The 26,488-nt window shown below is 48.2% G+C and overlaps 3 protein-coding genes across 11 annotated transcripts in view; 2 read left to right on the forward strand and 1 right to left on the reverse strand.

Moving 5' to 3' along the window:
• The window catches only part of LOC110517470 (SH2B adapter protein 2), a 65,160-nt gene extending 54,746 nt beyond the window's left edge, over positions 1 to 10,414 (forward strand). For both annotated transcript variants that reach the window (XM_036961376.2, XM_036961377.2), the window contains exons 8-9: positions 3,049 to 3,220; positions 4,814 to 10,414. In XM_036961376.2, coding sequence (XP_036817271.1) covers positions 3,049 to 3,220; positions 4,814 to 5,202 — 561 coding nt within the window. In that variant the 3' untranslated portion in view covers positions 5,203 to 10,414. The remainder of the gene's footprint in view (positions 1 to 3,048; positions 3,221 to 4,813) is intronic.
• A 2,450-nt stretch (positions 10,415 to 12,864) lies between these two features.
• On the reverse strand, positions 12,865 to 14,441 carry dnajc30b (DnaJ heat shock protein family (Hsp40) member C30b). The gene has a single exon (XM_021581615.3). The coding sequence runs from the start codon at positions 14,261 to 14,263 to the stop codon at positions 13,007 to 13,009; it is 1,257 nt and encodes a 418-aa protein (XP_021437290.2). The 5' UTR covers positions 14,264 to 14,441; the 3' UTR covers positions 12,865 to 13,006.
• bud23 (BUD23 rRNA methyltransferase and ribosome maturation factor) lies at positions 14,413 to 22,444 on the forward strand. Of its 8 annotated transcripts, none has more exons than XR_016491443.1 (13): positions 14,413 to 14,793; positions 15,034 to 15,071; positions 15,258 to 15,353; positions 15,475 to 15,557; positions 15,717 to 15,813; positions 15,992 to 16,088; positions 16,197 to 16,247; positions 16,533 to 16,618; positions 17,171 to 17,216; positions 17,300 to 17,361; positions 19,371 to 19,460; positions 20,006 to 22,051; positions 22,176 to 22,444. XR_016491443.1 is itself a non-coding variant. In XM_036961674.2 (12 exons), the coding sequence occupies exons 1-12, from the start codon at positions 14,746 to 14,748 to the stop codon at positions 20,058 to 20,060; spliced, it is 849 nt and encodes a 282-aa protein (XP_036817569.1). In that variant the 5' UTR covers positions 14,413 to 14,745; the 3' UTR covers positions 20,061 to 22,444. The 8 variants fall into 8 exon arrangements, 1 of the variants encoding a protein (XP_036817569.1); XR_016491440.1 differs by having other exon boundaries at positions 20,006 to 22,019; positions 22,052 to 22,444; XR_016491441.1 differs by having other exon boundaries at positions 20,006 to 22,019; positions 22,083 to 22,444.
• The last annotated feature ends 4,044 nt before the right edge of the window (positions 22,445 to 26,488 follow it).

Below are 26,488 nucleotides of genomic sequence, written 5' to 3' on the forward strand. Positions count from 1 at the left end.
AGGAGACAACTCATTATTAGGAAGGTGTTCTGAGGGGAGGAGACAACTCATTATTAGGAAGGTGTTCTGAGGGGAGGAGACAACTCATTATTAGGAAGGTGTTCTGAGGGGAGGAGACAACTCATTATTAGGAAGGTGTTCTGAGGGGAGGAGACAACTCATTATTAGGAAGGTGTTCTGAGGGGAGGAGACAACTCATTATTAGGAAGGTGTTCTGAGGGGAGGAGACAACTCATTATTAGGAAGGTGTTCTGAGGGGAGGAGACAACTCATTATTAGGAAGGTGTTCTGAGGGGAGGAGACTACTCATTATTAGGAAGGTGTTCTGAGGGGAGGAGACAACTCATTATTAGGAAGGTGTTCTGAGGGAGGAGACAACTCATTATTAGGAAGGTGTTCTGAGGGGAGGAGACAACTCATTATTAGGAAGGTGTTCTGAGGGAGGAGACAACTCATTATTAGGAAGGTGTTCTGAGGGAGGAGACAACTCATTATTAGGAAGGTGTTCTGAGGGAGGAGACAACTCATTATTAGGAAGGTGTTCTGAGGGGAGGAGACAACTCATTATTAGGAAGGTGTTCTGAGGGGAGGAGACAACTCATTATTAGGAAGGTGTTCTGAGGGGAGGAGACAACTCATTATTAGGAAGGTGTTCTGAGGGGAGGAGACAACTCATTATTAGGAAGGTGTTCTGAGGGGAGGAGACAACTCATTATTAGGAAGGTGTTCTGAGGGGAGGAGACAACTCATTATTAGGAAGGTGTTCTGAGGGGAGGAGACAACTCATTATTAGGAAGGTGTTCTGAGGGGAGGAGACAACTCATTATTAGGAAGGTGTTCTGAGGGGAGGAGACAACTCATTATTAGGAAGGTGTTCTGAGGGGAGGAGACAACTCATTATTAGGAAGGTGTTCTGAGGGGAGGAGACAACTCATTATTAGGAAGGTGTTCTGAGGGGAGGAGACAACTCATTATTAGGAAGGTGTTCTGAGGGGAGGAGACAACTCATTATTAGGAAGGTGTTCTGAGGGGAGGAGACAACTCATTATTAGGAAGGTGTTCTGAGGGGAGGAGACAACTCATTATTAGGAAGGTGTTCTGAGGGGAGGAGACAACTCATTATTAGGAAGGTGTTCTGAGGGGAGGAGACAACTCATTATTAGGAAGGTGTTCTGAGGGGAGGAGACAACTCATTATTAGGAAGGTGTTCTGAGGGAGGAGACAACTCATTATTAGGAAGGTGTTCTGAGGGAGGAGACAACTCATTATTAGGAAGGTGTTCTGAGGGGAGGAGACAACTCATTATTAGGAAGGTGTTCTGAGGGGAGGAGACAACTCATTATTAGGAAGGTGTTCTGAGGGAGGAGACAACTCATTATTAGGAAGGTGTTCTGAGGGAGGAGACAACTCATTATTAGGAAGGTGTTCTGAGGGAGGAGACAACTCATTATTAGGAAGGTGTTCTGAGGGAGGAGACAACTCATTATTAGGAAGGTGTTCTGAGGGGAGGAGACAACTCATTATTAGGAAGGTGTTCTGAGGGGAGGAGACAACTCATTATTAGGAAGGTGTTCTGAGGGGAGGAGACAACTCATTATTAGGAAGGTGTTCTGAGGGAGGAGACAACTCATTATTAGGAAGGTGTTCTGAGGGGAGGAGACAACTCATTATTAGGAAGGTGTTCTGAGGGGAGGAGACAACTCATTATTAGGAAGGTGTTCTGAGGGGAGGAGACAACTCATTATTAGTGTTCCTAATTTTGATGTACGCAGTGTATATTACTCATAATTCCCTTCTCTCTCTTTCTCCCCCTTCCTCTTTCTCCCCCTTCCTCTTTCTCCCCCTCCCTCTTTCTCCCCCTCCCTCTTTCTCCCCTCCCTCACTCTCTTCCTCTTTCTCCCCTCCCTCTCCTCCCCTCCCTCACTCTCTCTCTCTTTCTCCCCTTCCTCTTTCTCCCCCTTCCTCTTTCTCCCCCTCCCTCTTTCCCCCCTCCCTCACTCTCTTCCTCTTTCTCCCTCCCTCTCCTCCCCTCCCTCACTCTCTCTCTCTTTCTCCCCCTCCCTCTTTCTCCCCTCCCTCTCCTCCCCTCCCTCACTCTCTCTCTCTTTCTCCCCCTTCCTCTTTCTCCCCCTCCCTCTTTCTCCCCTCCCTCTCCTCCCCTCCCTCACTCTCTCTCTCTTTCTCCCCCTTCCTCTTTCTCCCCCTCCCTCTTTCTCCCCTCCCTCTCCTCCCCTCCCTCACTCTCTCTCTCTTTCTCCCCCTTCCTCTTTCTCCCCCTCCCTCTTCTCCCCTCCCTCTCCTCCCCTCCCTCACTCTCTCTCTCTTTCTCCCCCTTCCTCTTTCTCCCCCTCCCTCTTTCTCCCCTCCCTCTCCTCCCCTCCCTCACTCTCTCTCTCTTTCTCCCCCTTCCTCTTTCTCCCCCTCCCTCTTTCTCCCCTCCCTCTCCTCCCCTCCTCACTCTCTCTCTCTTTCTCCCCCTTCCTCTTCTCCCCCTTCCTCTTTCTCCCCCTCCCTCTTTCTCCCCTCCCTCTCCTCCCCTCCCTCACTCTCTCCCTCTTTCTCCCCTCCCTCTCCTCCCCTCCCTCACGCTCTCCCTCTTTCTCCCCTCCCTCTTTCTCCCCCTCCCTCTTTCTCCCCCTCCCTCTCTCCCCCTCCCTCCCTCCCTCTCTCTCTCCCCTCCCTCCCTCTCTCTCTCCCCTCCCTCCCTCTTTCTCACCCTCCCTCTTTCTCCCCCTCCCTCTCTCCCTCTTTCTCCCTCTCCCGCTCTCCCTCTTTCTCCCCCTCCCTCCCTCCCTTCCCTCCCTCCCTCCCTCCCTCCCTCCCTCCCTCCCTCCCTCCCTCCCTCCCTTCCTTCCTTCCTTCCTTCCTTCCTTCCTTCCTTCCTTCCTCCCTCCCTCCCTCCCTCCCTCCCTCCCTCCCTCCTCTCCCCCCACTCTCTCCCCCTCCCTCCCTCCCTCCCTCTCTCTCTCCCCTCTCTCTTCCCCTCTCTCTCCTCCTCTCTCCTTCCCCCCTCTCCCCCCTCTCTCTCCTCCTCTCTCTTCCCTCCAGCACCTGCGTCTGTCGGTGAATGGTAACGGTCAGTGTCATGTTCATCATCTGTGGTTCCACACCGTGTCAGATATGCTCAGGCACTTCCATGCCCACCCGATCCCTCTGGAGTCAGGGGGCTCCGCTGACATCACACTGCGTTCCTACGTACAAGTACAGGGTACCCCCACAGGTATGGCCAAACCACACACCCCCCCACAGGTACGCCCAAACCACACACACACACACACCCACAGGTACGCCCAAACCACACACACCCCCACAGGTACGGCCAAACCACACACACACACCCACAGGTACTCCAAAACCACATACACATCCACCCACAGGTACGGCCAAACCACACACACAGGTACTCCAAAACCACACACACACCGACCCACAGGTACGCCCAAACCACACACACACCCACAGGTACACCCAAACCACACACACACCCACAGGTACGCCCAAACCACACACAAACACACACCCACAGGTACGCCCAAACCACACACACACACCCACAGGTACGCCCAAACCACACACACACACACAGGTACGCCCAAACCACACACACACACACACACACACACACACACACACACACACACACACACACACACACAGGTACGCCCAAACCACACACACACACCCCCACAGGTACGCCCAAACCACACACACACACACACACACAAACACAGGTACGCCCAAACCACACACCCACAGGTACGCCCAAACCACACACACACAGGTACGCCCAAACCACACACACACACACACACACACACACACACACACACAGGTACGCCCAAACAACACACACACCCCTAAACATGACTCTTGTTATTGAAGATGACAGCCTCTCAAACTCTCTAACGTCTGCCTGTAAACAACAACAACATCGCTGGGTGCTTAAGTGAATCGCTTGGAGAAAAAAAGAAAAAAAACTTTCAGTGGGATGACCTCACAGACAGATTGATGTTTTTACTTCAGTCTTAAATGTTTTAACTACAGGTTAGTCCTTAAAATGAGGAAGCCAACACAGAAACGCAGTGAACTTGCCCCAACGCAGTGAACTTACCCACACCCTCACCTGGCAAGGGATGAATGCCCTCCTGTGCAAGGGGAGAGACAGGGGAGAGACAGGGAGAGGCAGGGGGAGACAGGGAGAGAGAGTGGGAGAGAGAGAGGTAGAGAGAGAGAGAGAGGGGGGGGGGAGACAGGGGCGAGACAGAGAGAGGCAGGGGGAAGACAGGGAGAGAGAGGGGGAGAGGGAGGGAGAGAGGGGGAGAGACAGGGAGAGATAGGGGAGAGAGGGGGAGACAGGGAAGAGAGAGTGGGGAGAGAGAGAGAGAGGGGGGGGGGAGAGAGAGAGACATAGAGAGGGAGAGAGAGAGAGAGGGGGAGAGAGAGACCGAGAGGGAGAGAGAGAGAGAGAGAGAGAGAGAGAGAGAGGTGTGATTATACCACACTGGTTTTTGCATACAGGCCCAGGCTCCAGCCCCAACCCAACACTCACAAAGAGACCCTCTGTTTCCCCCCGGGCCCTGGGTCTACACAGACACACTGTGTAAAAGGCTTTATTCATACACGCTGCTCAGCCGTGTCTTTATCAGTGTCACTGCTGTTGTTGTTGTTGTCGTCCCACCAAGCGAGGTGATCGTAGGTCAAATCAAATCAAATTTGATTTGTCACATACGCCGAATACAACAGGTTGTAATGAAAGATACATTTATAAAATGAACTGTATCAGGCCTCTAAAAACACTTCTCTTTTCTTACAGACAGATATCCCGTCTCTCTCTACTGCTCTCACACAGATGTGACCGTGCCTCAGCTCCCAACCCCACCCAGGGACCAAGGCTGCCGTACTGACCCAGCCCAGCCAACCCTTCACCTCCCTGGGGTCTCACAGCCAGCAGGGCCCCCCTCCGACACTCAGCTCTCCTCCAGCTCCTCATCCTCACCAACCGCTCTTCCTTCCCTCTCCCGTGGTGAGCCAGGCAGCGGAGGAGGAGGAGGAGGAGGAGGAGAAGAAGGAGGAGGGCTGGTTAGCAGGAGCAACAGCTCAGAACGTCTGTTAGATCCCTCTAGTGATGCCTCTGAGGACTACCAGGAGACAGACGGAACACGCAGGGCCAGAGCTGTGGAGAACCAGTACTCCTTCTACTGAAACTGGGCACAACCAAACCCGGGAGCTCTCATTGGCTGAGACACAGGAAGTGCAGGGATTTGGACCCAATAGGTGAAAGGCCATGGATGGCTGGGGAGTGCTGTGTGTGGATGGACATGGATCCCTTTCTTGTTTGTTTTCCAAGAGATGTGCTGTTTCTCCAATGTGACAAGGAAGCGTATTAGACTGTATGCCAGTCTGTTGGCTCTTTGGCCACCCTCATCATCAGCTGACATTTCAATATATCCCTATGAACACCGCCCTGTCCTCCCTACCCACAGTTCCCTAAGAACACCACTTCCTGTCCCCCCTACCCACAGTTCCCTAAGAACACCGCCCTGTCCTCCCTACCCACAGTTCCCTAAGAACACCGCCCTGTCCTCCCTACCCACAGTTCCCTAAGAACACCACTTCCTGTCCCCCCTACCCACAGTTCCCTAAGAACACCGCCCTGTCCTCCCTACCCACAGTTCCCTAAGAACACCACTTCCTGTCCCCCCTACCCACAGTTCCCTAAGAACACCGCCCTGTCCTCCCTACCCACAGTTCCCTAAGAATACCACTTCCTGTCCTCCCTACCCACAGTTCCCTAAGAACACCACTTCCTGTCCTCCCTACCCACAGTTCCCTAAGAACACCACTTCCTGTCCTCCCTACCCACAGTTCCCTAAGAACACCACTTCCTGTCCTCCCTACCCACAGTTCCCTAAGAACACCACTTCCTGTCCCCCCTACCCACAGTTCCCTAAGAACACCGCCCTGTCCTCCCTACCCACAGTTCCCTAAAAACACCACTTCCTGTCCTCCCTACCCACAGTTCCCTAAGAACACCACTTCCTGTCCCCCCTACCCACAGTTCCCTAAGAACACCGCCCTGTCCTCCCTACCCACAGTTCCCTAAGAACACCACTTCCTGTCCCCCCTACCCACAGTTCCCTAAGAACACCGCCCTGTCCTCCCTACCCACAGTTCCCTAAGAACACCACTTCCTGTCCCCCCTACCCACAGTTCCCTAAGAACACCGCCCTGTCCTCCCTACCCACAGTTCCCTAAGAATAGCACTTCCTGTCCTCCCTACCCACAGTTCCCTAAGAACACCACTTCCTGTCCTCCCTACCCACAGTTCCCTAAGAACACCACTTCCTGTCCTCCCTACCCACAGTTCCCTAAGAACACCACTTCCTGTCCCCCCTACCCACAGTTCCCTAAGAACACTGCCCTGTCCTCCCTACCCACAGTTCACTAAAACACCACTTCCTGTCCCCCCTACCCACAGTTCCCTAAGAACACCACTTCCTGTCCCCCCTACCCACAGTTCCCTAAGAACACCGCCCTGTCCTCCCTACCCACAGTTCCCTAAGAACACCACTTCCTGTCCCCCCTACCCACAGTTCCCTAAGAACACCGCCCTGTCCTCCCTACCCACAGTTCCCTAAGAACACCACTTCCTGTCCCCCCTACCCACAGTTCCCTAAGAACACCGCCCTGTCCTCCCTACCCACAGTTCCCTAAGAATACCACTTCCTGTCCTCCCTACCCACAGTTCCCTAAGAACACCACTTCCTGTCCTCCCTACCCACAGTTCCCTAAGAACACCACTTCCTGTCCTCCCTACCCACAGTTCCCTAAGAACACCACTTCCTGTCCCCCCTACCCACAGTTCCCTAAGAACACTGCCCTGTCCTCCCTACCCACAGTTCCCTAAAACACCACTTCCTGTCCCCCCTACCCACAGTTCCCTAAGAACACCACCCTGTCCCCCCTACCCACAGTTCCCTAAGAACACCACTTCCTGTACTCCCTACCCACAGTTCCCTAAGAACACCACTTCCTGTCCTCCCTACCCACAGTTCCCTAAGAACACCACTTCCTGTACTCCCTACCCACAGTTCCCTAAGAACACCACTTCCTGTACTCCCTACCCACAGTTCCCTAAGAACACCACTTCCTGTCCTCCCTACCCACAGTTCCCTAAGAACACCACTTCCTGTCCTCTCTACCCACAGTTCCCTAAGAACACCACTTCCTGTCCTCCCTACCCACAGTTCCCTAAGAACACCACTTCCTGTCCTCTCTACCCACAGTTCCCTAAGAACACCGCCCTGTCCCCCCTACCCACAGTTCCCTAAGAACACCACTTCCTGTCCTCCCTACCCACAGTTCCCTAAGAACACCACTTCCTGTCCTCCCTACCCACAGTTCCCTAAGAACACCACTTCCTGTCCTCCCTACCCACAGTTCCCTAAGAACACCACTTCCTGTCCTCCCTACCCACAGTTCCCTAAGAACACCGTCCTGTCCTCCCTACCCACAGTTCCCTAAGAACACCGCCCTGTCCTCCCTACCGACAGTTCCCTAAGAACACCACTTCCTGTCCTCCCTACCCACAGTTCCCTAAGAAGACCACTTCCTGTCCACCCTACCCACAGTTCCATAAGAACACCACTTCCTGTCCTCCCTACCCACAGTTCCCTAAGAAGACCACTTCCTGTCCACCCTACCCACAGTTCCCTAAGGACACCACTTCCTGTCCCCCCTACCCACAGTTCCCTAAGAACAACGCCTCTGTCACCGCCCTGCTAAGTGATCAAGAGGTGAAGCGACCCTAAATAAATGGTTTTCCTCCCCAGGCCCTCCTGAGCATATCTCTAATGTTTGTGAAGCTGCTTGTAGTCTGTCCCAGATATCCTCACTGTCCCCAAGGGGAATTACAAGTACAGCCCCGTTTCTTCTCTTATAGCTTTGCCGCACAAAAAAAAAAAAGAATGGTAAGGGTGTGTTAGTGTTATTTGAGAGATGGATATTATCTTAGTGTCAAAAGATCTTAGTGCCTGTCCGTCACAAATGACCTTTGACCTGATATGACTGTGGCCGTCTCGTTGGCCGTGATGACATCAGGTCAGAGGGATAAAAACATGCAAGGTTGGAGGTCAATTCCCTTTGAATTTCCAGTTCATTCAGAATCCCGATTCTAATTCCAAGTTGTCCGTCTTATTAAAAACAAAAACATTAAAGAGAATTTCCAATACTTCCTGAATTGACTGGAAAACTTGATCCCACTAGCAGAACCCTGCTCAGCATTCCCAGTCACATATCAACAAGGTGCAGCTGGCAACAGTTTCACAGCGAAGGCTGCTCCTGTAATCCAGTCACATATCAACAAGGTGCAGCTGGCAACAGTTTCACAGCGAAGGCTGCTCCTGTAATCCAGTCACATATCAACAAGGTGCAGCTGGCAACAGTTTCACAGCGAAGGCTGCTCCTGTAATCCAGTCACATATCAACAAGGTGCAGCTGGCAACAGTTTCACAGCGAAGGCTGCTCCTGTAATCCAGTCACATATCAACAAGGTGCAGCTGGCAACAGTTTCACAGCGAAGGCTGCTCCTGTAATCCAGTCACATATCAACAAGGTGCAGCTGGCAACACTTTCACAGCGAAGGCTGCTCCTGTAATCCAGTCACATATCAACAAGGTGCAGCTGGCAACACTTTCACAGCGAAGGCTGCTCCTGTAATCCAGTCAAATTCAATGCATAATATTCAAATCAAATCAAATTTATTTATATAGCCCTTCGTACATCAGCTGATATCTCAAAGTGCTGTACAGAAACCCAGCCTAAAACCCCAAACAGCAAGCAATGCAGGTGTAGAAGCACGGTGGCTAGGAAAAACTCCCTAGAAAGGCCAGAACCTAGGAAGAAACCTAGAGAGGAACCAGGCTATGTGGGGTGGCCAGTCCTCTTCTGGCTGTGCCGGGTGGAGATTAGAAACCTAGAGAGGAACCAGGCCATGTTTTGCTTCCAGGCGTATATAGACTGTTGTTTTGGAGACAATGCAGAATATAAGTTGGACATAAGTGCTATATTGTATTTTTTTTTTTTTATGTTTTATTTAACCAGGCAAGTCAGTTAAGAACAAATTCTTATTTACAATGACGGCCCTACCCCGGCTAAACCTGGACAACGCTGGGCCAATTATGGGCCGCCCTATGGGACTCCCGATCGCAGTCAGATGTGATGTAGCCTGGATTCGAACCAGAGACTGTAGTGATGCCTCTTGCACTGAGGCAGTGTCTTAGACCGCTGCACCACTCAGGAGCCCCTATACGATGGCAAGCGCCTACAAGACAACCGTCTGAGAGCCAAGCGATGGTGATATAAACATCTATGGCAGTTATAGTTGTAAGCTACAGTATGAAAACAACAGAACCTGAGGGGAGGGAGGGTTGTTCTAGGTGACCTCTATGGATTTGACTAATATCTGATGTGATGTACAGCCTGAAGACGGATGTTTGTGATGTTTGATGTGCTACAGTTGTGTTTCCTGAACCTGGTCCTGGACTTCCTCTTTGTGAGATGGTTGGGGGACTTGATGAACATAGTTTGGGGGACTTGGCGACCGTAGTTTGGGGGACTTGACGACCGTAGTTTGGTGGACTTGACGACCGTAGTTTGGGGCACTTGACGACCGTAGTTTGGGGCACTTGACGACCGTAGTTTGGGGGACTTGAAAGACCGTAGTTTGGGGGACTTGACGACCGTAGTTTGGGGGACTTGACGACCGTAGTTTAGGGGACTTGACGACCGTAGTTTGGGGGACTTGACGACCGTAGTTTGGGGGACTTGAAAGACCGTAGTTTGGGGGACTTGACGACCGTAGTTTGGGGGACTTGGTGCTACGCAACGGCACCGCTGCCTTGTTGTGTGTGCGGCCTGCTGGTGAACTCTAGTGGGAGGGACCTAGAACTGTTCAGATGGTCTGGTGGTAGTTTCCCCCCCCTCCCCCCGGAGGCTGAATTGACAATAGGTTGTTTTTGAAATAGCATTTTGTAATTAGAAAATGCTGTACTTCCTGTCCTGTCTAGCGTGGTCGTTATGGCGACGACGCCCGTTTCCCTATAGTCTGACTGACAGCAGGTACAATTCAAATCGTATTTTTCAAGAGTAGTATTCCTCAGCCCGTTGTGCGTGACTGTTTCCTATCGAGTTTAAAATTTGACGTCATTCTCCGTTGTTCTCGGTGTCACCGGCGAGTCACAGCAGACTTGTTCACATATCAAGAGGCTAGTGACGGACTGGTTTCCTCTTAATGCTGGTGGTTTTCTGTTGTCCGGCTGAGTTTTGAAGAGTCTGTGAAATTTTGTACAAAGTGATGTACTTCACGGAGTCCTTTTATATATTTCTGTGAATAAAACACGTGAGCAAACTCTTACAACGGCCCTGTCGTGTCTTCTGTTTCTAAGTAACCCACGGGACATTTGATCTAGCACCAATCCGCCTTATATCACAACACAACATATTAATTTGAACACTACTCAGTACTCACTTGTTTTTTGAACTGATGGAGAACAGTGCCCTCTAGTGGACAAAATATATGCTTATTGACTGGTCTTCTAGGCCTATTGTATTTGACATTTTATTAAACCAGGCAAGTCAGGCAAGAACGAATTCTTATTTACAATGATGGCCTACCGGGGAACAGTGGGTTAACTGCCTTGTTCAGGGGAACAGTGGGTTAACTGCCTTGTTCAGGGGAACAGTGGGTTAACTGCCTTGTTCAGGGGAACAGTGGGTTAACTGCCTTATTCAGGGGAACAGTGGGTTAACTGCCTTGTTCAGGGGAACAGTGGGTTAACTGCCTTGTTCAGGGGAACAGTGGGTTAACTGCCTTGTTCAGGGGAACAGTGGGTTAACTGCCTTGTTCAGGGGAAGAGTGGGTTAACTGCCTTATTCAGGGGTAAAATGACAGATATATATATATTTTTTTAACCTTTTCAGCTCAAGGATTCGATCCAGCAACCTTTGGGTTACTGGGCCAATGCTCTAACCACTAGGGAACCTGCCACCTCACAGTAATAACATCCCAGCATACACTTGTCTGTGATTTCAGCACAGGAGGTTGGTGGCACGTTAATTGGGGAGAATGGGCTCGTGGTAATGGCTGGAGCGGAACGAGTGGAATGGTACTAAATACATGGTTTCCATGTGGTTGATACCATTCCACAGACTCCATTCCAGACGTTATTATGAGCCGTCCTCCCCTCAGAAGCCTCCTCTGCATTTCAGATACTACTGTACTACTACAGAGGTAGACTAGTGTACTACCACAGAGGTAGAGACTAGTGTACTACTACAGAGGTAGAGACTAGTGTACTACTACAGAGGTACAGACTACAGTACTACTACAGAGGTACAGACTACAGTACTACTACAGAGGTACAGACTACAGTACTACTACAGAGGTACAGACTACAGCACTACTACAGAGGTACAGACTACAGTACTACTACAGAGGTACAGACTACAGTACTACTACAGAGGTACAGACTACAGTACTACTACAGAGGTACAGACTACAGTACTACTACAGAGGTACAGACTACAGTACTACTACAGAGGTTAAATAAATAAATAAAATAGAAATGACCTACTGTATATTCCACAGTCCTTACAACACTGTAGTCCCTGGCCAAACTGTACAATAGTTATATTCTAAACCAGTGCTGAGTCTCAGGCCTCTATTCACTGTATCTGACTGAACCAATAGAAACAGGGATGACGTCATCCTCCCAGATCTCTAGAAACATTATAATTTACTATTTTATATTCAATGTATTATTATCATCTTGTTGTTCTTGTATATAAAGTAAATGTTCTGTACTCTGTCATGTATTTTATGTTTTGTGTTTTGCAGCCCAGTCCAGGCTCTTCTCTGTCCTGGCGCCCCAATGTAGAACCATCTTCCCCTGAAGCTAGGATAGCAGTCCCTGTCCATCTTCTCCCTGAAGCTAGGACAGCAGAGTCCCTTCCCATCTTCCCCCTGAAGCTAGGACAGTAGAGTCCCTGTCCATCTTCCCCCTGAAACTAGGACAGTAGAGTCCCTGCCCATCTTCCCCCTGAAGCTAGGACAGTAGAGTCCCTGTCCATCTTCCCCCTGAAGCTAGGACAGTAGAGTCCCTGTCCATCTTCTCCCTGAAGCTAGGACAGCAGAGTCCCTTCCCATCTTCCCCCTGAAGCTAGGACAGTAGAGTCCCTGCCCATCTTCCCCCTGATGCTAGGACAGTAGAGTCCCTGTCCATCTTCCCCCTGAAGCTAGGACAGTAGAGTCCCTCCCCATCTTCCCCTGATGCTAGGACAGCAGTCCCTTCCCATCTTCCCCCTGAAGCTAGGACAGTAGAGTCCCTTCCCATCTTCCCCCTGAAGCTAGGACAGCAGAGTCCCTGCCCATCTTCCGAAAGCACCTGAAACCCTACCACTTCAGAGTATTGTAAATAAACCCCCCACCACCTCTTACTTCATTGAGGAAATGTGTACTTACTATGCCTGTGACATGTCATTGTCCCACCTAGCTATCTTAAGGTGAATGTACTGCTGTGAGTCACTCTGGATAGGAGAGTCTGCTAAATCACTAAAAGGTCCATGTAAATGTGTGGACCCCAGGAAGAGGAGCTGCTGCATGTGCAACAGCTAATGGGGATCCAACTTAACTAACTAAATCATCTCTGTATAAAACAACTGTCGTTTTTGAGTTTTTAGAAGAGCTCGGCCATGCATGTGTGGCTATAATCACTTGTGTAGAAAGGAAGTAGGCTAAAGTCTGGTACCAGTTCTGATAATGACACTCGGGAGAGTAGGGCCCATTAACGACATCACTGTCTGCTATTCTTGTCGAAAGTCAACGGTTTATTGTGAAAATAACCTGGGAAGAGAGAGAAATTTAAACATTGGACAAGTGGTTGATTGAAGTGTTTCACAAAGACAGAACCTCAACAGGTAGGTAGGGACAGATTGGTTTATTTCTATTTCAGGACCTGGTGATACTGAAGAAGATGACTCCTCCCATGGCCAGCAGCACCCCTACAGTAATCTCCAACATCTTCCCCAGCTTCCACTGCTTATAATCCTGCTGCTGTTTCTGCTGGTACTGGGCCCTTCTGGCCCTCAGCTCCTTCTCCCTCTGCAGCTGCTCTCCATAGTGAGCCTGGAAGAAGGCATCAAAGTCAAACATGGCCTTCCCTCCAACGTTGGAGAACCGTCGGGATCTCTGCTGTTGTTGATGCTGCTGTGGGCCAGAGGCTCTGTTGCTGGAGGTGGCCTCCCGGTCCGAGGGTCTCCCTGCCCCCCGGATGTCTGACCCACTGAGGATGCCGCGGTCGTACTTCCTCCTCAGGGCCATGCTCCCCAGCACGCTATAGGCCTCGGTGATCTCAGAGAAACGCTGGGTGGCTTCCTCGTTGTCGGGGTTCTTGTCTGGGTGGTAGATGAACGACTGCTTGTAATATGCTGTTTTTATTTGGGATTGGGTGGCGCTTGGGGACACTCGGAGGATGTCGTAGTAGGCCGTTCTGCTCCTGTGAAGAGGCGGGAAGTCTGACTGGTTGTTTTTGCTCCTCCAGCTGTAAGTCCTGGTGGAGTACAGGACCTCTGGGTGAGGTCGAAACCGGCCTGACTGCTGCTCTGTCAGCATGACCGTGCTGAATGCTTGGAGCTGCTGAGGTGACCCAAAGATTTCAGGGTGTAAGGTGGCCATGACAACACCTCTGCTATTCCAACACATCATCCTGTGCACTGTTACTAGGTTACCCTTGGACAGAGGCTGTACACTGGGCCACAGGTACAATGGTGACCGTCTGAGCTCACTATCCTGAACAGTTGCTAATATGATAACGGGTTTAGCATTAATGTCTAATAAAAGCAAATCACTACTTGACCAAAGTAATGTCCCATACCCCAGTCTGTTCTCATGTTTTAGCCTAGAAAGTATTTGATGAATGTGTTCTGTCTCCGTGCATTCCTGTGCATTCTCTTTGCGGTTGTTACGTTCAGGTTCCCAGGAACTCGCCTGACTGTCCCTTGTTGACACCGGGTGACATTCGTAAATCCCTTGTCCGGTTACCTTGGCTTTAAAGGTTCTGGCTCCAATTATAGAGGTTGCTGCTGCTGCTACTGACATCGTTTCGTGTGGTCGATCTTCGGCGCAGGGGATGGAGTGAGTCGGTGCGTTTCTGATAGCTGAAAATCTGTAAACTCCGCTCCCCAATCTCCGACTGACCTCCGCCATTCTCCCGTAGCAGCAGGTACAGCGGCCATGGAGAAATGACAGAAACGAAGAAGACAGGGGTGGGATCCGGTAAAATGTATAGCAGACCAATGAGAGAATATGTAAATGGGAAGTGGTCACAAAACATATTCTGTCATCCAATCATATACGAGGAATTGGGGTTTGAACGTTCTCAATTATCGCCTCTTCCTCTCTGATGTGATGGTCTTGTGCAAATTATTTTTTCGTATGCTTTAAAATTGTGTTTAGATATGCATTTCATTCAAAATGCCGTTTTGGTTGTTGAAGTAGTTTCTAATAGTATTGTTTTTCCCCAACTACGCGGCTGTCTCTTTAAATTACGTGCCCCTTTCCTTGTCGCTGAAATACCACGTCACACTCACATGTGGAGCCTCAGCTGTAGCCAGACATCATAAAAACGTTTAAGGTTTTTTGGTTTAAATCGATCATTCGTAGATATCTTGTAGTAAACAAAATTAGACATGGCCTCAAGTTGTCGAAGACCCGAGCATATGGCTCCGCCTGAAATTGTTAGTATGATGTGTTTGTTTTTTAAGACAGACGAGAGCTAGCTAACGTTAGCCGCATTAACTGTAAGAAAACACACGTTTGCTAAGTTAGTTAGCTAGTGATCTGTTCCAAAAATACCTACCTAGCAAGTGACTAGTTATGTTTACTTCATTATGTGGACAACATTTCCGCGACACATCTTGTGTTTACCTGCACGCAGCACTTAACTTCTTGTGTTTTGATTTCTACTCGTTCTGCAGTTCTATAACGAAGAGGAGGCCAAGAAATATTCTCAGAAGTGAGTTCGGGGTTTGATAATGACCTGCATAATACGAATCGTTTGAATACAAATCGTTGCATTTTTACCATTTACATACTGACCAGAGGCTGTCCTTGATGCAATCTCTTTGAGACAGTAGACTGTAATATGATTCAAGGGTAGCTAAGTAATCAACTGTTCAATCATTTCCTCGTGGATTTCCAGTTCTCGGATGATTGAGATCCAGAGCCAGATGTCTGAGAGAGCTGTGGAGCTGCTGAACCTGCCTGAGGACCAGCCCTGTTTCCTGCTCGATGTAGGGTATGTGTACAAGCCAGGGGACTGCTGAGGGCTCTCGTTAATGTAATGAGTCTGGGTAGGAGAACAAAACAACATCAAAACTACTTTAGACTGAATGTGTCTTTATAACTTGTCCCGTCAGGTGTGGCTCCGGGCTAAGTGGGGACTACCTGTCAGAGGAGGGACATTTCTGGGTTGGAGTGGACATCAGCACAGCCATGTTGGGTGAGTGTGGTTGAGTGGGCGTCAGCACAGCCATTGGTGTCATTCCTGGCGCAAAAATATTGCATTCATATTTAGAGATGGATCAGCAACCTGAAATATAGCAGTCAATATTTGTTTGTTGTGCTCCGCTGTTGACCAGTGCTGTGTCCTTGTCTCTAGATGTAGCGCTGGATCGGGAGGTGGAGGGAGACCTTGTGTTGGGGGATATGGGGGAGGGATTGCCCTTCAGGCCTGGGACCTTTGATGGCTGCATCAGGTAAAGAGCTTGTCCTTCCTGTCCTCTAAGAGAGACCTGAGTTCTCTACTGAGAAATTACTATTGATGGACTTGTCAAGACTGAGTTAGTAATGTCTCCTTCTGTCTGTCTCCATCCTTCTCTTTCTACCTATCACCTGTGTCTGTGTCCTCCCCTACCTCTTTGTCTCATCCCTCAGTATTTCTGCTCTCCAGTGGCTCTGCAATGCTGACAAAAAGACTCACAGCCCCCCCAAGAGGCTCTACACCTTCTTCAGTACACTCTACTCCTCCCTGGTGAGATCCCTAGTGACCTCGGTCCAATCTAACTCCTCCTCCCTGGTGAGATCCCTAGGGACCTCTGTCCAATCTGACTACTTGTGTTATTGTCCCGTATCTTTTTAGTCAAGAGGAGCCCGTGCAGTGTTTCAGCTTTACCCAGAGAACTCTGAGCAGGTACAGTGATATGAAAATAGTTTATTAAAGTTAATCTCCACAGAAACATGCCGACACACTCCGTGACACCTGGTTGACCACTCCTGACCTGTAGTTGCTCTTCTCATCTGTGTACTGTTGTTGACTGTCTTCCTTCTATATATATTCATACTAAATGTTCTATTTTATGACACCTTTGTTACTTTAATATTTTACTATTGTTAACATTGAGAGGTGAACCTGCCAGCCAGCGTTTCAGTGTTTGTCTGTGCTGTGCAAATGAATAATAGACTTGACTGTGTGCAGCTGGAACTGATTACATCCCAGGCCATGAAGGCAGGCTTCAGTGGAGGCATGGTGGTGGACTATCCTAACAGCACCAAGGCCAAAAAGTGAGTTTCCCCGCCCCCCCTGCCGCCCAGCGGCCCAACCTGGTTTGGTAGTCACCATACAAATTTAACCAATAGAATGGGCCTCTCCGGTTAAGTCAGTGATGTCATAATGAGATAATGATGGCATAATGATGTCAATGATGGCATAATGATATCATAATGAGTCAATGATGGCATAATGATATCATAATGAGTCAATGATGGCATAATGATATCATAATGAGTCAATGATGGCATAAATATGTCATAATGAGTCAATGATGTCATAATGAGTCAATGATGTCAGATTCTATTTCTATGGTCATCAGTTGGTGGTCATACTAGAAACACACACACAAATCCATGTCTTTCTGGCACTCACACTCACACTACTGACTGCTAGGGAACTACTTTATTGAGGGATGGTTTTACTTACTATGACTGTGATACGTGGTTGTCCCCACCTAGTTACTTTAAGATGAATGCTCTTAACTGTAAGTCTCTCTGGATCAGAGTGGCTGCTAAATGACTAAAACTGACATTCTTCTCTGATTTTTTTTCTTCCCCCATCAGGTTCTTCCTGTGTCTGTTCGCTGGGTTTTCAGGAACCCTACCCAAGGTGAGGAAAAGAATAAGGGCTCATTTGTAGAGACTGTTGTCTTGAATGCTGAACGCTGATGGTTTGTGGTCCCTGTGTTTCAGGGGCTAGTGTCAGAGACAGTGGACAGGGACGTCCCAAATCAAGTCCAATTCACAGGACAGAGGTAAAGAAATAACATCCTCAACTTTAGAAGTGTTGTAGTGATTGTTTACCACCATTTATGCTAATGAGAAGACTCATTAATCAATGCATGAACATAGTTGGGGTAGATGGCATTTGGACAGGTCTTGTCGTCAGGCCAGGCTCATCTCCCAGAGAGACAGAGGGCTGTCTTCCTGCCTGACTACAGTTACTGCCCGGGCAGCTTTTCCGCCCTCTGACATCACGTGATGTAGCAGATGGAGATATGGGAAACTCAGCCTGAAGTGTGTCCACTTGCTCGTCCAAATAGTTTTTCTGTGTCTCGAGTAAGACACTTAACCTCTCTGGGATATTAGGGACGGTAGAGTCCCACCCCGCCAACAGCCAGTGAAAGTGCAGGGCGCCAAATTCAAAACAACAAAAAATCTCATAATTAAAATTCCTCAAGCATAGAAGTATTTTACACCATTTTAAAGATAAAATTATCGTTAATCCAGCCATCAGTGTCTGATTTCAAAAAGGCTTTACAGCAAAAGCACCACAAATGATTGTGTTAGGTCACCACCAAGTCACAGAAAAACACAGCCATTTTTCCAGCCAAAGATAGAAGTCACAAAAAGCAGAAATATAATCACTAACCTTTGATGATCTTCATCAGATGACACTCATAGGACATCATGTTACGCAATACATGTATGTTTTGTTCGATAAAGTGCATATTTATATCCGAAAATCTAATTTTACTTTGAAGTGTTATGTTCAGTAGTTCCAAAACATGCAGTGGTTTTGCAGAGAGCCACATCAATTTACAGAAACACTCATAATAAACATTGATAAAAGATACAACTATTATACATGGAACTTTAGATAAACCTCTCCTTAATGCAACCGCTGTGTCAGATTTCAAAAAAACTTTACGGAAAAAGCACACCATGCAATAATCTGAGTACGGCGGTCAGAGCCCAAAGCAGCCAAAGAAATATCCGCCATGTTGTGTAGTCAACATTAGTCAGAAATAGCATTATAAATATTAACTTACCTTTGATCTTCATCAGAATGCACTCCCAGGAATCCCAGTTCCACAATAAATGTTTGATTTGTTCGATAATGTCCATCCTTTATGTCCAAATAGCTACTTTTGTTAGCGCATTTTGTAAACAAATCCAAAGTTACGAAGCGCGTTCACTAGGAGCAGACAAAATGGCAAAAAGTTCTGTTACAGTCCGTAGAAACATGTCAAACGATGTATAGAATCCTTCTTTAGGATGTTTTTAACATCAATCTTCAATAATGTTCCAACCGGAGAATTCCTTTGTCTTCAGAAATGCAATGGAAAGCGAGCTAACTCTCTCATGACCGCACGTCACGAGCCTGTGGCACTCTGCCAGACCACTGACTCAAACCGCCCTTATGAGCCCCTCCTTTACAGTAGAAGCCTCAAACAAGTTTCTAAAGACTGTTGACATCTAGTGGAAGCCTTAGGAAGTGCAACATGACCAATAGCCCACTGTATCTTCAATAGGGGCGGAGTTGAAAATCGACTAACCTCAGATTTCCCACTTCCTGGTTGGATTTCTTCTCTGGTTTTCGCCTGCCATTTGAGTTCTGTTATACTCACAGACATCATTCAAACAGTTTTAGAAACTTCAGAGTGTTTTCTATCCAAATATACTAATTATATGCATATTCTAGCTTTTATGGCTGAGTACCAGGTTTACTCTGGGCACATTATTCATCCAAGCTACTCAATACTGCCCCCCAGTCACCAAGAAGTTAGTGGGTGTAATCCTGTGTGTTTGCGAGACAGAGGTCCTGGGTTGGAGCCTTGGTATGAGCCGAATCAGGAGGAAATGGCTTAGCAAGCAGTGTGACGTCCTTTACAATGACACTGATCACATCTGTCAGAGAAGACACGGAGCTGAGTTGAAGATGAAATATGTAAAAACATAGCTACAGGTTGTTTAGAGCGAAGGTGTCTCAATCCCTTCCTGTGTCTACTGGTGGTCATTTCCTGTTTTGTCTTTTGTAAAGATCTCGCTTTAGGAACATGAAGGGCAAGTCTGCAAAGAAGGGAAAAGACTGGGTCCTAGAGAAGAAGGAGAGGAGGAGAAGACAGGGCAGGTATGTACCCCTCTGCCTACTCTTTCATTTGGGCAGGGATCCTGGCTACTCTGTCTCATTTGGGCAGGGATCCTGGCTACTCTGTCTCATTTGGGCAGGGATCCTGGCTACTCTGTCTCATTTGGGCAGGGATCCTGGCTACTCTGTCTCATTTGGGCAGGGATCCTGGCTACTCTGTCTCATTTGGGCAGGGATCCTGGCTACTCTGTCTCATTTGGGCAGGGATCCTGGCTACTCTGTCTCATTTGGGCAGGGATCCTGGCTACTCTGTCTCATTTGGGCAGGGATCCTGGCTACTCTGTCTCATTTGGGCAGGGATCCTGGCTACTCTGTCTCATTTGGGCAGGGATCCTGGCTACTCTGTCTCATTTGGGCAGGGATCCTGGCTACTCTCTCATTGGGCTCATTGGATCCTGATCCTGTACAGGTTAACATTATGATGTTCATATAGTTTACAACCCCATTTGAAGAAAGTCATCAGGCTCTGTAACAGAAAGGCTGGTCTCTTACAGTCTTCCCTCTCTGTGGTGTGTTCTGTTTTCCAGGGAAGTCCGAGCTGACACAAAGTACACTGCCCGACAGAGAAGGCCTCACTTTTAAACCCCAGTCAGTCCTGTGTGTTCCAGCCCGGAGGTTCACACTCATGGAGTACTACTGTCCTTCCTGTGTGACCAGAGGAGCCGTGACCGGCAAGATTTAAACTTAAATGGACTCAAATCAATCCTACTCAAAATGGGTGGATTAAAATCTTTTTTTTTCTTCCCATTTTAGAAGTTGACAGTTGTTTTCTTCCAGGAGTTGTCTCTCTATCAATGGAATGGAAATAAATTTGAGAATGCGATTCCCACCCACGCCGGTGACTGCCAGTTGCTGTGGTTACCTAGACTGGTTGCTAGGCTTTGTTTAGCTATAACATTCATAGAGAGGGGCTCGTTTCTGTACTTTCCACTCCTTTTGGTGTCATGTGCCACTGGAGCATGAAGAGTGAGGAAAGTTGTAGCTAAACAGTGACTGGCCACCAGTCTAATGCTTATCTGGTTGTGGTCCCTATCCTCTAGACAGAAACTGGCCCCTCTCTAGGACATGGCCCCCTATCCTCTGGACAGAAACTGGCCCCTCTCTAGGACATGGCCCCCTATCCTCTGGACAGAAACTGGCCCCTCTCTAGGACATGACCCCCTATCCTCTGGACAGAAACTGGCCCCTCTATAGGACATGGCCCACTATCCTCTGGACAGAAACTGGCCCCTCTCTAGGACATGGCCCCCTATCCTCTGGACAGAAATAAGAAGTTGTAGATGTGTTCTATATGCACTATTTCTATGCTTCCTGTTCTTAAGTTTTAGTTTATGTTTTGTAAAACCAGCTGAAGATGTAATATTTCTGGTTCTTGAAATTATAATTTCACAGCGGTTTAGATACAATAATTCAAATCTAATGTCATGTCACATGCTGAATACAACAGGGAAATGCTTATAAGCCCTTAACCAACAATGCAGTTTTAAGTGCTGAAGTATTTACTAAATTAACTGAAGTTTAAAAATAAAATTTAAAAAAAAAATATATATATATAATAAAAAGCAACAATAAAATAACAATAATGAGACTATATACAGGGGGTACAGGTTAGTAATGAGACTATATACAGGGGTACTGGTTAGTAATGAGACTATATACAGGGGGTACAGGTTAGTAATGAGACTATATACAGGGGTACTGGTTAGTAATGAGGCTATATACAGGGGTACAGGTTAGTAATGAGACTATATACAAGGGGTACAGGTTAGTAATGAGACTATATACAGGGGTACAGGTTAGTAATGAGACTATATACAGGGGTACTGGTTAGTAATGAGGCTATATACAGGGGTACAGGTTAGTAATGAGGCTATATACAGGGGTACAGGTTAGTAATGAGACTATATACAGGGGTACAGGTTAGTAATGAGACTATATACAGGGGTACAGGTTAGTAATGAGACTATATACAGGGGTACAGGTTAGTAATGAGACTATATACAGGGGTACAGGTTAGTAATGAGGCTATATACAGGGGTACAGGTTAGTAATGAGACTATATACAGGGGTACTGGTTAGTAATGAGGCTATATACAGGGGTACAGGTTAGTAATGAGGCTATATACAGGGGTACAGGTTAGTAATGAGGCTATATACAGGGGTACAGGTTAGTAATGAGGCTATATACAGGGGTACAGGTTATTAATGATACTATATACAGGGGTACAGGTTAGTAATGAGACTATATACAGGGGTACAGGTTAGTAATGAGACTATATACAGGGGTACAGGTTAGTAATGAGGCTATATACAGGGGTACAGGTTAGTAATGAGGCTATATACAGGGGTACAGGTTAGTAATGAGACTATATACAGGGGTACAGGTTAGTAATGTGACTATATACAGGGGGTACAGGTTAATAATGAGACTATTTACAGGGGTACAGGTTAGTAATGAGATTATATACAGGGGGTACAGGTTAGTAATGAGACTATATACAGGGGTACAGGTTAGTAATGAGGCTATATACAGGGGTACAGGTTAGTAATGAGACTATATACAGGGGGTACAGGTTAGTAATGAGACTATATACAGGGGTACAGGTTAGTAATGAGACTATATACAGGGGTACAGGTTAGTAATGAGTCTATATACAGGGGTACAGGTTAGTAATGACGCTATATACAGGGGTACAGGTTAGTAATGAGACTATATACACGGGTACAGGTTAGGAATGAGACTATATACAGGGGGTACAGGTTAGTCGAGGTAATTGAGGTAGTATGTACACTACCGGTCAAAGGTTTTAGAAGACCTACTCATTAAAGGGTTTTTCTTTGTTTTTACTATTTTCTACGTTGTAGAATAATAGCGAAGACATTAAAACTATGAAATAACACATATGGGATCATGTAGTAACCAAAAAAAAAGTGTTAAATAAATCTAAATATGTTTTTATAGTTGATATTCTTCAAATAGCCACCCTTTGCCTTGATGCCAGCTTTGTGTATGTTGTCCTGTGTGTATGTTATCATGTGTTTGTGTGTCTTCACCCCGCTGTTCCATAAGGTGCATTTTTCTACCTAATTTAAATCTAATTTTACTGTTTGCACGAGTTACTTGATGTGGAACATCATGTAGTCATGGCTCTATGTAGTACTGTGCACCTCCCGTAGTCTGTTCTGGACTTGGGGACTGTGAAGAGACCTCTGGTGGCGTGTGTTGTGGGGTACGCATGGGTGTCAGAGTTATGGGCTTGTAGTTTAAACTGACAGCTCAGTGCATTCAACATGATGAAGTCAATATCGTCTCCACTTTGAGCCAGGAGAGATTGACATGCATATTATTAATGTTAGCACTCTGTGTAGATCCGAGGGCCAGCCGTGCTGCCCTGTTCTGAGCCAGTTGTAATTTTCCTAAGTCCCTCTTTGTGGCACCTGACCACACGACTGAACAGTAGTCCAGGTGTGACAAAACTAAGGGCCTGTAGGACCTGACCACACTACTGAACAGTAGTCCAGGTGTGACAAAACTAAGGGCCTGTAGGACCTGACCACACTACTGAACAGTAGTCCAGGTGTGACAAAACTAAGGGCCTGTAGGACCTGACCACACTACTGAACAGTAGTCCAGGTGTGACAAAACTAAGGGCCTGTAGGACCTGACCACACGACTGAACAGTAGTCCAGGTGTGCCTGTAGGACCTGACCACACGACTGAACAGTATCCAGGTGTGACAAAACTAAGGGCCTGTAGGACCTGACCACACTACTGAACAGTAGTCCAGGTGTGACAAAACTAAGGGCCTGTAGGACCTGACCACACTACTGAACAGTAGTCCAGGTGTGACAAAACTAAGGGCCTGTAGGACCTGACCACACTACTGAACAGTAGTCCAGGTGTGACAAAACTAAGGGCCTGTAGGACCTGACCACACTACTGAACAGTAGTCCAGGTGTGCCTGTAGGACCTGACCACACGACTGAACAGTAGTCCAGGTGTGACAAAACTAAGGGCCTGTAGGACCTGACCACACTACTGAACAGTAGTCCAGGTGTGCCTGTAGGACCTGACCACACGACTGAACAGTAGTCCAGGTGTGCCTGTAGGACCTGACCACACGACTGAACAGTATCCAGGTGTGACAAAACTAAGGGCCTGTAGGACCTGACCACACTACTGAACAGTAGTCCAGGTGTGACAAAACTAAGGGCCTGTAGGACCTGACCACACTACTGAACAGTAGTCCAGGTGTGCCTGTAGGACCTGACCACACTACTGAACAGTAGTCCAGGTGTGCCTGTAGGACCTGACCACACGACTGAACAGTAGTCCAGGTGTGACAAAACTAAGGGCCTGTAGGACCTGACCACACTACTGAACAGTAGTCCAGGTGTGACAAAACTAAGGGCCTGTAGGACCTGACCACACTACTGAACAGTAGTCCAGGTGTGACAAAACTAAGGGCCTGTAGGACCTGACCACACTACTGAACAGTAGTCCAGGTGTGCCTGTAGGACCTGACCACACTACTGAACAGTAGTCCAGGTGTGACAAAACTAAGGGCCTGTAGGACCTGACCACACGACTGAACAGTAGTCCAGGTGTGACAAAACTAAGGGCCTGTAGGACCTGACCACACGACTGAACAGTAGTCCAGGTGTGCCTGTAGGACCTGACCACACGACTGAACAGTATCCAGGTGTGACAAAACTAAGGGCCTGTAGGACCTGACCACACTACTGAACAGTAGTCCAGGTGTGCCTGTAGGACCTGACCACACGACTGAACAGTAGTCCAGGTGTGACAAAACTAAGGGCCTGTAGGACCTGACCACACTACTGAACAGTAGTCCAGGTGTGACAAAACTAAGGGCCTGTAGGACCTGACCACACTACTGAACAGTAGTCCAGGTGTGCCTGTAGGACCTGACCACACGACTGAACAGTATCCAGGTGTGACAAAACTAAGGGCCTGTAGGACCTGACCACACGACTGAACAGTAGTCCAGGTGTGACAAAACTAAGGGCCTGTAGGACCTGACCACACTACTGAACAGTAGTCCAGGTGTGACAAAACTAAGGGCCTGTAGGACCTGACCACACGACTGAACAGTAGTCCAGGTGTGACAAAACTAATTGCCTGTAGGACCTGACCACACTACTGAACAGTAGTCCAGGTGTGACAAAACTAAGGGCCTGTAGGACCTGACCACACTACTGAACAGTAGTCCAGGTGTGCCTGTAGGACCTGACCACACGACTGAACAGTAGTCCAGATGTGACAAAACTAAGGGCCTGTAGGACCTGACCACACTACTGAACAGTAGTCCAGGTGTGCCTGTAGGACCTGACCACACGACTGAACAGTAGTCCAGGTGTGCCTGTAGGACCTGACCACACTACTGAACAGTAGTCCAGGTGTGACAAAACTAAGGGCCTGTAGGACCTGACCACACTACTGAACAGTAGTCCAGGTGTGCCTGTAGGACCTGACCACACTACTGAACAGTAGTCCAGGTGTGCCTGTAGGACCTGACCACACTACTGAACAGTAGTCCAGGTGTGACAAAACTAAGGGCCTGTAGGACCTGACCACACGACTGAACAGTAGTCCAGGTGTGACAAAACTAAGGGCCTGTAGGACCTGACCACACGACTGAACAGTAGTCCAGGTGTGCCTGTAGGACCTGACCACTCTACTGAACAGTAGTCCAGGTGTGACAAAACTAAGGGCCTGTAGGACCTGACCACACTACTGAACAGTAGTCCAGGTGTGACAAAACTAAGGGCCTGTAGGACCTGACCACACTACTGAACAGTAGTCCAGGTGTGACTGTAGGACCTGACCACACTACTGAACTGTAGTCCAGGTGTGACAAAACTAAGGGCCTGTAGGACCTGACCACACTACTGAACAGTAGTCCAGGTGTGACAAAACTAAGGGCCTGTAGGACCTGACCACACTACTGAACAGTAGTCCAGGTGTGACAAAACTAAGGGCCTGTAGGACCTGACCACACTACTGAACAGTAGTCCAGGTGTGACAAAACTAAGGGCCTGTAGGACCTGACCACACGACTGAACAGTAGTCCAGGTGTGACAAAACTAAGGGCCTGTAGGACCTGACCACACTACTGAACAGTAGTCCAGGTGTGCCTGTAGGACCTGACCACACTACTGAACAGTAGTCCAGGTGTGACAAAACTAAGGGCCTGTAGGACCTGACCACACTACTGAACAGTAGTCCAGGTGTGACAAAACTAAGGGCCTGTAGGACCTGACCACACTACTGAACAGTAGTCCAGGTGTGACAAAACTAAGGGCCTGTAGGACCTGACCACACTACTGAACAGTAGTCCAGGTGTGCCTGTAGGACCTGACCACACGACTGAACAGTATCCAGGTGTGACAAAACTAAGGGCCTGTAGGACCTGACCACACGACTGAACAGTAGTCCAGGTGTGCCTGTAGGACCTGACCACACGACTGAACAGTAGTCCAGGTGTGACAAAACTAAGGGCCTGTAGGACCTGACCACACTACTGAACAGTAGTCCAGGTGTGACAAAACTAAGGGCCTGTAGGACCTGACCACACGACTGAACAGTAGTCCAGGTGTGACAAAACTAAGGGCCTGTAGGACCTGACCACACTACTGAACAGTAGTCCAGGTGTGACAAAACTAAGGGCCTGTAGGACCTGACCACACTACTGATTAGTAGTCCAGGTGTGACAAAACTAAGGGCCTGTAGGACCTGACCACACTACTGAACAGTAGTCCAGGTGTGCCTGTAGGACCTGACCACACGACTGAACAGTAGTCCAGGTGTGACAAAACTAAGGGCCTGTAGGACCTGACCACACTACAGAACAGTAGTCCAGGTGTGCCTGTAGGACCTGACCACACTACTGAACAGTAGTCCAGGTGTGACAAAACTAAGGGCCTGTAGGACCTGACCACACTACTGAACAGTAGTCCAGGTGTGACAAAACTAAGGGCCTGTAGGA

This window comes from Oncorhynchus mykiss, chromosome 24, assembly GCF_057628025.1.
Source record: "Oncorhynchus mykiss isolate SJ-2025 chromosome 24, ASM5762802v1, whole genome shotgun sequence".
NCBI classification, from domain to species: domain Eukaryota; kingdom Metazoa; phylum Chordata; class Actinopteri; order Salmoniformes; family Salmonidae; genus Oncorhynchus; species Oncorhynchus mykiss.

What these genes read in the sequence shown, in the direction of transcription:
- bud23 (XM_036961674.2), top strand. Translation starts at nt 14,746, where the DNA reads ATGGCCTCAAGTTGTCGAAGACCCGAGCATATGGCTCCGCCTGAAATT. An exon ending in ACCTTTGATGGCTGCATCAG is followed by an intron (nt 15,814 to 15,991) that starts GTAAAGAGCTTG and finishes CTCATCCCTCAG; the next exon opens with TATTTCTGCTCTCCAGTGGC. An exon ending in GTCCAATTCACAGGACAGAG is followed by an intron (nt 17,362 to 19,370) that starts GTAAAGAAATAA and finishes TCTTTTGTAAAG; the next exon opens with ATCTCGCTTTAGGAACATGA.
- dnajc30b (XM_021581615.3), bottom strand. Translation starts at nt 14,263, where the DNA reads ATGGCGGAGGTCAGTCGGAGATTGGGGAGCGGAGTTTACAGATTTTCA.